The sequence below is a fragment of the Salvelinus namaycush genome, chromosome 12, assembly GCF_016432855.1.
Source record: "Salvelinus namaycush isolate Seneca chromosome 12, SaNama_1.0, whole genome shotgun sequence".
NCBI lineage: Eukaryota > Metazoa > Chordata > Actinopteri > Salmoniformes > Salmonidae > Salvelinus > Salvelinus namaycush.
In genome coordinates, this window is record NC_052318.1 from 53,451,802 (window position 1) to 53,463,655 (window position 11,854).

At 43.7% G+C, this 11,854-nt stretch overlaps 1 protein-coding gene across 1 annotated transcript; it reads right to left on the minus strand.

Annotated features, from left to right (window-relative positions):
* Nucleotides 1–2,059: 2,059 nt before the first annotated feature.
* Nucleotides 2,060–5,502, minus strand: LOC120056691 (calcitonin gene-related peptide-receptor component protein). Its single transcript, XM_039004898.1, has 6 exons — nucleotides 5,434–5,502; nucleotides 4,635–4,671; nucleotides 4,264–4,362; nucleotides 4,017–4,111; nucleotides 3,807–3,864; nucleotides 2,060–3,685 (listed from the first exon to the last, which is right to left on the minus strand). The coding sequence occupies exons 1-6, from the start codon at nucleotides 5,439–5,441 to the stop codon at nucleotides 3,539–3,541; spliced, it is 444 nt and encodes a 147-aa protein (XP_038860826.1). The 5' UTR covers nucleotides 5,442–5,502; the 3' UTR covers nucleotides 2,060–3,538.
* Nucleotides 5,503–11,854: the final 6,352 nt, after the last annotated feature.

Sequence of the window (11,854 nt, forward strand, 5' to 3'; positions counted from 1 at the left end):
GCAATATTGCATTTTGTAAGTTGTCTGCATGTGGCTTGTTGTGAAGTCATTATCAGGTTATGTAAACTGCGTTCTAATACTCAACGTAGAAGGATTTGTCTTAATGTACAGTATATGAAAGTGATGCTATGAAAAGGATTCTTTCACGTTATCAAGCTCACTGTGACTGACAAATCACTGCCTATTACTGTGATTAAAAAGAGCATATGAAATGGCCAGTCAGGCTCTGGCCATTTTGAGCCTGTAATCAAACTCACAAATGCTGATGCTCCAGACACTCAACTACTCTAAAGGCCAGTTTTATTTCTTCTTTAAAATCAGCACAACCGTTTTCAGCTGTGCTAACAATTGCAAAATGGTTTTCTAGTGCCCTTGGAACACAGGAGTAATGGTTGCGGATAATGGGCCTCTGTAGATATTCCATGAAAAATCTGGCGTTTCCAGCTACAAGAAATTTACAACATTAACAATGTCTACATTGTATTTCTGATCAATTTGATGTTATTTTAAATGGAAAAAATGTGTTTTTCTTTCAAAAACAAAGACTTTTCTAAGTGACCACGATCTTTGGAATGGTAGTGTATATATATTTTAGATTTTTTTAATGCAACCACAGGAGGATTCAGGACCCTGTTACTTCGCTGCATAATACTGTAAATAAATGTGACTGGACAATTGTCAGAGTCAGGATCTGGGCCCAAGCGACCAAAAAAATACAGTTTTTACATACACTACATGACCAAAATTGTGGACACCTGCACGACAAACATCTCATTCCAAAATCATGGGCATTAATATGGAGTTGGTCCACCCTTTGCAGCTATAACTGCCTCCACTCTTCTGGGAAGGCTTTCCACTAGATGTTGGAACATTGCAGCGGGGACTTGCTTCCATTCAGCCACAAGAGCAGTAATAAGGTCGGGCTCTGATGTTGTGCGATTAGGCCTGCCTCGCAGTTGGCGTTCCAATTCATCCCGAAGATGTTCGATGGGGTTGAAGTCAGGGCTCTGTGCAGTCCAGTCAATTTCTTTCACACCGATCGATAAACCTTTTCTGTATGGACCTCCCTTTGTGCGTGGGGCATCATCATGCTGAAACAGGAAAGGGCCTTCCCCAAACTGTTGCCACAAAGTTGCAAGCACAGAATTGTCTATAATATCATTGTATATTGTAGCGTTAAGATTTCCCTTCACTGGATCTAATGGGCCTAGCCCAAACCATGAAAAACACCCCCAGACCATTACTCCTCCTCCACCAAACTTTAGTTGGCACTACGCATTGGGGCAGGTTGCGATCTCCTGGCATCCGCCAAACCCAGATAAGTCCGTCGGACTGCCGTATGGTGAAGCGTGATTCATCACTCCAGAGAATGTGTTTCCACTGCTCCAGAGTTCAATGGCGGCGAGCTTTAGACAACTCTAACCAACACTTGGCATGGCGATCTTACGCTCGGCCATGGAAACCCATTTCATGAAGCTCCCGACAAACAGTTATTGTGCTGACTTTGCATCCAGAGGCAGTTTGGATACAACCGAGGTCAGCTGTTGGTTTTTGTTTTTTTAAACACACTACGCGCTTCAGCAGTCCCGTTTTGTGAGCTTGTGTGGCCTACCACTTCACAGCTGAGTCATTGTTGCTCCTAGACTTTACAATAACAGCACTTAAGTGTATTCATTTTACTATCAATTGGGGAGAGAGCCTCAAATCACATTCATTTGTACATCACAATATACATCTGAATCGTGGCAAAGTTGCTTCCTGTTTGTCACATATTTGTTCCCGTTCGCGTGGGTAAAACAAAATTGATTGATTGACAAATAGTGCCTCCCACAACAAATAGTGCCTCCCACAACGTCATCTGCAAGTTGCAGAAAATTGAAGTTGATTGCAGTTGAGTCTTCATGAGCTTTGATCACATGGTTCTTGTAAAGTTCACGCAGCCGACATGTCTGTTCACGCAGTCGGCAAGTCAGACAATATTTATCCCCATAATGCAACACACTTTGAAAGGCGAACCACTCGAACGCGCCAACATTCATCCACAAAGGAAAACGCACAATGGTATGCCTTTGATTTTATTAGGCAAATGGATTTACAAAGAAAACCATACATTGGGTAAATATACTTGTATGTCAAACAAAATACAAAACAAGTCTACCTTCTACCCCATTGTATGGCACCTGAAAGCAAGTGCTCTGTAGAGGACAGGGTGGGTGCTGTCAAAACTGTGTTCCCTGACTGTTCTCTCTGAACACACCAAGCTTGTGCTTCTGTCTAGCTATGTTCCATTCACTGTACTATGAAAGCTAGTTATTACAAATATTGCCTCGTCAGACCATTACTCTGTTCCAGCTGGCTGATAGGTACTGTTTGGCGTAGCAGAGAATTTTCAACCAACCTTACCCAGACTGTCGATACGTCTAAAATTCCCAACTTGGAAGACAATCAATGTCTTATAAACGTCCATGTCTAGTTGCAGGGGTTCGTTTAAGCAATAAGGCATGGGGGGGTGTGGTATATGGCCAATATACCACGGCTAAGGACTGTTCTTATGCGCAAGGCGGAGTGCCTGGATACAGCCCATATACCATAAACCCCCGAGGTGTCTTATTGCTATGATAAACTGGTTACCAACGTAATTAGAACAGTAAAAATGTAACGTTGTCATACCCATGGTATATGGTCTCATACAACGGCTTTCAACCAATCAGAATTCAGGCCTCGAACCATCAGTTCATAATTTAATTTAGAAAATTGGTTATTCAATTAAATAAAAGTTCTGTTCCATGAAGTAATCCAACAAGGTGTACGTCGCCATCTTGACCATTTTAAATCTTCTCTCATTGATCAAGAGGTGGTAGGTGTCCACCACAAAGTGCTGCATGTCATGATGACACTCACCTGTCTCGATCAATGAGTGAGAAGACTTGAAATAGACAAGATGGCGGCGTACACATTTTTGGATTACTTCTTGGAGCAAACTATTTATTTAATAACAGAGCATTTTCTAAATTCAAACAAAGCCCCTGCAACTAGACATTGACATTTTTAGTAAGACATTGGTTGTTTTCCATGTCGGAAATTGAGTAAGTGTCGCCAAGTTAAGGTTGGTCGGAAATTCTGTGATACGCCGCAAACAGTACCTAAACTGTAATGGTTAATGGAGCTTCACATTAGCCCGTTGTAATCTGCTAACTATATGAAAGCATGTAGCACAGGAGAACACTAACTGGAAAATATATTCTGTAAGTGCAAGTGAATTCCAGAACACACTAGTTAAGAAACAGTGCTGTAAACACAGAAGGAGTAAGAGCTGAAGTTGAACCAAGCAGACAGGTAGGTTAGTAATGCACAGAATGGGAACAGTCTTGTTACTGTCAATGGTAATATCTGACTGTATTCCATTCTGCATACTTCCATGTCCAGTCCACCCAAATGAGCATGAAAGTGGATTTCCAGTGTTCTCTATACCGTTTTAACTCCTGTTCAGCTCAGGCTCCCTCCCTCAGTCACAGACAAGCTCCATCAGGACTCGTGGCTATTGGTCAATGCCCTCTTCCATCTCTGCTTCATTGCCGGGGGCGGAGCCTTCTTGTTCTGGGTCGCCTGGGAGCACGTCTGTGACCTTCTGAATGAGCTCCTCAATCTGCTCCTCTGACAACCGCTCCTCACTCTCCTCTACCATCTACACACACACACATAGTTAATCTCACCCACAACAAACACTAGTGTAGGATAGAAGGAGATGAGCAAGAGAAAGGGAGGAGAGTAAGAGAATAAAGAGTGAAGGATAAGCATGGTCTCACCAGTTGGATCTCTACAGCAGTCTCTGGTCTGTGGTTCAGTAGCTGCAGCTTCTCAGCCCTATGGACAAACACACACATCACTGTCAGTGTGTGTGTCATATGTTTCCAAATGACATGTCATGTTCAATGGCATGTAACAGTTACATTTGTGTTTGACAGAGATTACACAGGGGTAGGAGGAGTGGGTAGTGTGTGTGTTTTGCCACTGACTTGGTGAGTTTGTGAGGCACCATGGTGGTAAGGAAGTTCTTGACCGTCTCTGGGTTCTGCCTGCTGCACGGAGTCTTGGACAGGTACTTCAGCGTCTGGAAAGAGAGACAACATGTGTGCGTCTGCTGCAAACCCTGTACATTAAGTTCTGCTGGTCTCTGGCTACAGTGTGTTGTTGAGTGTGTACCCATCGTGGTACTAACCTCATATATAAAAATGTTGAGGTTCTGCGGTGTGTGTTACTAACCTCGTACATGATGGTGTTGAGGTTCTGTTGTCCAGCGCTGTGTTTGTTCTTCCCACTGTCCTTTCTCTGTTCCTTCAGATCTGTCAGGAGCTGGTACACCTAGGAGAGAGAAAGATTGAGAGGGAGATGGAGGGGGAGTGAGTGAGAAAGGAAGGAAGAGAGATTACCAGAGGGAGAGATGGGATGCAAATACAGTGACAGGGGGATAGGGGGGTGAGTGAGACAGAAGTACAGTGGGGGGAGGGAGTGCGTGAGACAGAAAGAAATATGGAGGGAGGGAGGGACGGGATGCAAATAGTGACATATGACATATCAAAATGACACAAAAAAATGTAAAATACAATGGGCCGCAACCAAATAATATAAATTACCTCATAGTTGCTGAGCATAGCAGCATTGGCATCCTTCCTGAAAGATAAACATGAGACAGACGATGGAAAAGGACTAACATCTTACGTTGTAATGCCATGAGATTGTACTACATACTTGACTCACTCAACAAGTGGAAATGTGGAAGACCCCCTGTGACCCACCAAAACTACAGATTTATAGTGGTAATCTGTTGATTTGTGAGATTTCCTAAAGTCTAAATGTATTTTTCAAATAGTCTTGAACCAGCAGGTTAGCGTTTTTCATCATGAAAAATGTTCTGGAAGCAGAACTGGAGACTGGTCACTAACTGGCACAGCCACAAAGTCATAAAATCTGATTTCAAACCTAACCTTAACCACACTGCTTAGCCGAATGCCTAACCCCAACTTTAAATTATGACCAAGAAGCGTATTTTAACTTGGCCTATCTAAGGCTTAAGGGGAAATCGCTCAGACTCACGATAATGAACGCCAACCTGCATACTGGTAATCGGAGGACAACATGTTTGTGCCAGAAAGAAAACAACTTTATAAGACAGCTAGCTAATAGTACCTACTCTGGTTATTTAGCTAAAAAAAATACATGATTCCATAATCATGATCAGGCACAAGGCATCCAGGCAATAAGATGTAGGCCTAGGTATCATCTTTGTTTTATAATCACAGTGTGTTGCGTGCACTGCTGAGTCTGTACAGGAAAAGCTAGCTAGATATTTCACAAGAAAACAACTACGCACAACAGTTAGACCATTTTAACATAAATCTATGTCGATGAAATAAATTGTCAGAAAATGCTTACACTTCCATTTTGCCGGCAACTCTAGCTTGGTCCCTTGCCAAATTAATCCGCCTGGAAACATGTTTGCTGATAAAATGAGTTCCTAGCCCGCAGACGTTCATATAACTCGTGACAGTACCGTTCTACTAGCAGCAGGATATTATGCTGGCAGCACAATCTCGGATTTTAGTTTTCACTTTGGGAATATATTGCTAAATTTGGGGAATATATTTGTTTTAGGACTCTAGTGCAATATAACTGTTTTTCACAGCATTGACCCCACCTCAGAAAAAGTGTATGGATAATTTGACATATTCTTCTTATTATTAAAAGTTTACACAAATTTTACACAAATACTATAACGCTGAGAGTTATTGTGCAGGCTATATTTAAAACAATACACTTTTAATAAAATAGAAATGTACACTGAGTGCACAAAACATTAAGAACACCTTCCTAGTTGCACGAGTCCCCCACAGTTCGTTCAAGTTGGCAGGATGTCCTTTGGGTGTTGGACCATTTTTGATACACACGGGAAACTGCAGTGAAAAACCCAGAAGCCTTGTAGTTTTTGACACAAACCAGCGTGCCTGGCACCTACTACCATACCCCGTTCAAAGGCACTTAAATATTTTGTCTTCCCCATTCATTCTATGAATGGCACACATACACAATCCATGACTCAATTGTCTCAAGGTTTACAAATCCGTATTTAACCTGTCTCCTCCCCTTCATTTACACTGATTGCACTTCAAAGAATTTCGTCGGTAGCCATGAAGTACTTTGAAAGGCTGGTCATGGCTCACATCAACACCATCATGCCGGAAACCCCAGACCTACTTCAATTCGATACTGCCCCAACAGATCCACAGATAACGCAATCTCAATCGCACTGCCCTACAAAAGGAACACCTATGTGAGAATGCTGTTCATTGACTACAGCTCAGTATTCAAAACCATAGTGCCCACAAAGGTCATCACTAAGCTAAGGACCATGGGACTAAACACCTCGATCTGCAACTGAATCCTGGACTTCCTGACGGGCCGCCCCCAGGTGGTAAGGGTAGGAAACAACACATCTGCCATGCTGATCCTCAACACTGGGGCACCTCAGAGGTGCATGCTTAGTCCCCTCCTGTACTCCATGTTCACCCACGACTATGTGGCCAAGCACGACTCCAACACCATTATTACGTTTTCTGAAGACACAGCAGTGATGTGTCTTCCTGATCACCGACAACGATGAGACAGCCTATGCTGCCCTACCAATCAAAAGGCAGTAACTGCTCATTTGGTCGAAAATGAGTTAATGTCATTTTTGCTACATTAAATACATGCTTAATCATGTGGACAAGTATCCTGCCTCTATTGTGTTTTGGAGAAATTGAGGGGTCATGTTAGCAGTAACTGCATAAAGTTACTGTGAAACTAAGGTAAATAAAAGCCATTTTTCTCAGTTCCACGCTATGAGCAATTACTGCCTTTTCGCTTGGTAGGGCAGTATGGGGAGGAGGTCAGAGACCTGGCAGTGTGGTGCCAGGACAAAAACCTCTCCCTAAATGTGAGCAAGACAAAGGAGCAGATTATGGACTATAGGAAAAATCTAATCAAAACGCCGAATACGCCGAATACAACATTCACCGTATAGTGAAATGCCTACTTACAAGCCCTTAACCAACCATGCAGTTTTAAGAAAAATACCTACAAAAAATAAGAAATAAAAGTAACAAATAATTAAAGAGCAGCAGGAAAATAACAATAGCGAGCCTATATACAGGGAGTACCGGTACAGAGTCAATGTGCGGGGGCACCGGGTTAGTCAAGGTAATTGAGTTAATATGTACATGTAGGTAGAGTTATTAAAGTGACTATGCATAGATAATAACAGAGAGTAGCAGCAGCGTAAAAGGGGGGGGGGGGGGGGGGGGGGGGGGTAATGCAAATAGTCTGGGTAGCCATTTGATTATATGTTCAGGAGTCTTATGACTTGGGGGTAGAAGCTGGTTAGAAGCCTCTTGGACCTAGACTTGGCGCTCCGGAACCGCTTGCCGTGCGGTAGCAGAGAGAACAGTCTATGACTAGGGTGGCTGGAGTCTTTGAACATTTTTAGGGCCTTCCTCTGACACCGCCTGGTATAGAGGTCCTGGATGGCAGGAAGCTTGGCCACAGTGATGTCCTGGCCCATATGCACTACCCTCTGTAGTGCCTCGCGAGCGTAGGCTGAGTAGTTGCCATACCAGGCAGTGATACAACCAGTCAGGATACTCTCGATGGTGCAGCTGTAGAACCTTTTTAGGATCTGAGGACCCATGCCAAATCTTTTCAGTCTCCTGAGGGGGAGAAGGTTTTGTCGTGCCCTCTTCACAACTGTCTTGGTGTGCTTGGACCATGTTAGTTTGTTGGTGATGTGGACGCCAAGAATCAAATCAAAGCAAATGTATTTATATAGCCCTTCGTACATCAGCTGATATCTCAAAGTGCTGTACAGAAACCCAGCCTAAAACCCCAAACAGCAAGCAAAGCAGGTGTAGAAGCACGGTGGCTAGGAAAAACTCCCTAGGAAGGCCAAAACCTAGGAAGAAACTTATAGAGGAACCAGGCTATGAGGGGTGGCCAGTCCTCTTCTGGCTGTGCCGGGTGGGGATTATAACAGAACATGGCCAAGATGTTCAAATGTTCATAAATGACCAGCATGGTCAAATAATAATAATAACAGTAGTTGTCGAGGGTGCAGCAAGTCAGCACCTCAGGAGTAAATGTCAGTTGGTTTTTCATAGCTGATCATTAAGAGTATATCTACCGCTCCTGCGGTCTCTAGAGTGTTGAAAACAGCAGGTCTGGGACAGGTAGCACGTCCGGTGAACAGGTTGGGGTTCCATAGCCGCAGGCAGAACAGTTGAAACTGGAGCAGCAGCACGGCCAGGTGGACTTAGGACAGCAAGGAGTCATCATGCCAGGTAGTCCTGACGCATGGTCCTAAGGCTCAGGTCCTCCGAGAGAGAGAAAGAAAGAGAGAGAGAGAATTAGAGAGAGCATACTTAAATTCACACAGGACACCGGATAAGACAGGAGAAGTACTCCAGATATAACAAACTGACCCTAGCCCCCCGACACATAAACTACTGCAGCATAAATACTGGAGGCTGAGACAGGAGGGGTCAGGAGACACTGTGGCCCCATCCGATGATACCCCCGGACAGGGACAAACAGGAAGGATATAACCCCACCCACTTTGCCAAAGCACAGCCCCCACACCACTAGAGGGATATCTTCAACCACCAACTTACCATCCTGAGACAAGGCCGAGTATAGCCCACAAAGATCTCCGCCACGGCACAACCCAAGGGGGGGGGGGGGGCACCAAACCGGACAGGAAAATCACGTCAGTGACTCAACCCACTCAAGTGACGCACCCCTCCTAGGGACGGCATGAAAGAGCACCAGTAAGCCAGTGACTCAGCCCCTGTAATAGGGTTAGAGGCAGAGAATCCCAGTGGAGAGAGGGGAACCGGCCAGCCAGAGACAGCAAGGGCGGTTCGTTGCTCCAGAGCCTTTCCGTTCACCTTCACACTCCTGGGCCAGACTACACTCAATCATATGACCCACTGAAGAGATAAGCCTTCAGTAAAGACTTAAAGGTTGAGACCGAGTCTGCGTCTCTCACATGGGTAGGCAGACCATTCCATAAAAATGGAGATCTATAGGAGAAGGCCCTGCCTCCGGCTGTTTGCTTAGAAATTCTAGGGACAATTAGGAGGCCTGCGTCTTGTGACCGTAGCGTACGTGTAGGTATGTACGGCAGGACCAACTCGGAAAGATAGGTAGGAGCAAGCCCATGTAACGCTTTGTAGGTTAACAGTAAAACCTTGAAATCAGCCCTTGCCTTAACAGGAAGCCAGTGTAGGGAGGCTAGCACTGGAGTAATATGATCAAATTTTGGGGTTCTAGTCAGGATTCTAGCAGCCGTATTTAGCACTAACTGAAGTTTGTTTAGTGCTTTATTCGGGTAGCCGGAAAGTAGAGCATTGCAGTAGTCTATCCTAGAAGTAACAAAAGCATGGATTCATTTTTCTGCCACAGTTTTGGACAGAAAATTTCGGATTTTTGCATTGTTACGTAGATGGAAAAAAGCTGTCCTTAAAACAGTCTTGATATGTTCGTCAAAAGAGAAATCAGGGTCCAGAGTAACGCCGAGGTCCTTCACAGTTTTATTTGAGACGACTTTACAACCATCAAGATTAATTGTCAGATTCAACAGAAGATCTCTTTGTTTCTTGGGACCTAGAACAAGCATCTCTGTTTTGTCCGAGTTTAAAAGTAAAACGTTTTCAGCCATCCACTTCCTTATGTCTGAAACACAGGCTTCTAGCGAGGGCAATTTTGGGGCTTCACCATGTTTCATTGAAATGTACAGCTGTGTGTCATTCGCATAGCAGTGAAAGTTAACATTATGTTTTCGAATGACATCCCCAAGAGGTAAAATATATAGTGAAAACAATAGTGGTCCTAAAACAGAACCTTGAGGAACACCGAAATGTACAGTTGATTTGTCAGAGGACAGACCATTCACAGAGACAAACTGATATCTTTCCGACAGATAAGATCTAAACCAGGCCAGAACTTGTCCGTGTAGACCAATTTGGGTTTCCAATCTCTCCAAAATAATGTGGTGATCGATGGTATCAAATGCAGCACTAAGGTCTAGTAGCACGAGGACAGATGCAGAGCCTCGGTCTGACGCCATTAAAAGGTCATTTACCACCTTCACAAGTGCAGTCTCAGTGGTATGATGGGGTCTAAAACAAGACTGAAGCATTTCGTATACATTGTTTGTCTTCAGGAAGGCAGTGAGTTGCTGTGCAACAGCTTTTCCAAACATTTTTGAGAGGAATGGAAGATTCAATATAGGCCGATAGTTTTTTAAATATTTTCTGGGTCAAGGTTTGGCTTTTTCAAGAGAGGCTTTATTACTGCCACTTTTAGTGAGTTTGGTACACATCCGGTGGATAGAGAGCCGTTTATTATGTTCAATATAGGAGGGCCAAGCACATGAAGCAGCTCTTTAAGTAGTTTAGTTGGAATAGAGTCCAGTATGCAGCTTGAAGGTTTAGAGGCCATGATTATTTTCATCATTGTGTCAAGAGATATAGTACTAAAACACTTAAGTGTCTCTCTTGATCCTAGGTCCTGGCATTGTTGTGCAGACTCAGGACAGCTGAGCTTTGGAGGAATACGCAGATTTAAAGAGGAGTCCGTAATTTGCTTTCTAATGATCATGATCTTTTCCTCAAAGAAGTTCATGAATTTATTACTGCTGAAGTGAAAGCCATCCTCACTTGGGGAATGCTGCTTTTTAGTTAGCTTTGCGACAGTATCAAAAATACATTTTGGATTGTTCTTATTTTCCTCAATTAAGTTGGAAAAATAGGATGATCGAGCAGCAGTGAGGGCTCTTCGATATTGCACGGTACTGTCTTTCCAAGCTAGTCGGAAGACTTCCAGTTTGGTGTGGTGCCATTTCCGTTCCAATTTTCTGGAAGCTTGCTTCAGAGCTCGGGTATTTTCTGTATACCAGGGAGCTAGTTTCTTATGACAAATGTTTTTCGTTTATAGGGGTGCAACTGCATCTAGGGTATTGCACAAGGTTAAATTGAGTTCCTCAGTTAGGTGGTTAACTGATTTTTGTCCTCTGACGTCCTTGGGTAGGCAGAAGGAGTCTGGAAGGGCATCAAGGAATCTTTGTGTTGTCTGAGAATTTATAGAACGACTTTTGATGCTCCTTGGTTGGGGTCTGAGCAGATTATTTGTTGCGATTGCAAACGTAATAAAATGGTGGCTTTCAACCTGCTCCACTACAGCCCCCCTACGAACAGGCCCCCATTAACATCGATGGGACTGAAGTGGAGAGGGTCGAGAGTTTCAAGTTCCCTAGTCAGCACCTCACCCCCTATCTCCATTCATCCCAGGTAGCTAACAGAGGTTTTAGTAGTCAGGATCAGGAACTAAACTGGCTGCATGTTGAGGCTAGGGTGTCCCAGATTAGACTAGGTTTGGTTTACAGGAGTATTTATGGTCCTGCGCCCAGATATCTAAGTGATTACTTTCCTCGTGTTAGGGATGCACACAATCACAGCACCAGATCAGGTGTTGCTGATGTGTGCTTATAAGTAATGCTGGGAAAGGTACTTTCTTGTATACTGGAGCCTCAGAATGGAATGAGTTGCCTCTGCCCATAAAAACAACGTCCTCTCTGGGCAGCTTTAAAAATAAAGTAAAAATATGTTTGATGTCTTCTGTGCCCATATGAATAACCCCTATGATGTAACTGGAGTGATGAGATAGATGTTCTTCTTCTCTTCGTTTTTGTTTTATTATTTCACTGCCATACTGTGTTTGATCTTGTCTAGCTATCTTGTCTCAAGAGGACCACAATGGAAATACG

What these genes read in the sequence shown, in the direction of transcription:
- LOC120056691 (XM_039004898.1), bottom strand. An exon ending in TCAACACCATCATGTACGAG is followed by an intron (nt 4,112 to 4,263) that starts GTTAGTAACACA and finishes CTCTCTTTCCAG; the next exon opens with ACGCTGAAGTACCTGTCCAA. An exon ending in GTGCCTCACAAACTCACCAA is followed by an intron (nt 3,865 to 4,016) that starts GTCAGTGGCAAA and finishes GTTTGTCCATAG; the next exon opens with GGCTGAGAAGCTGCAGCTAC.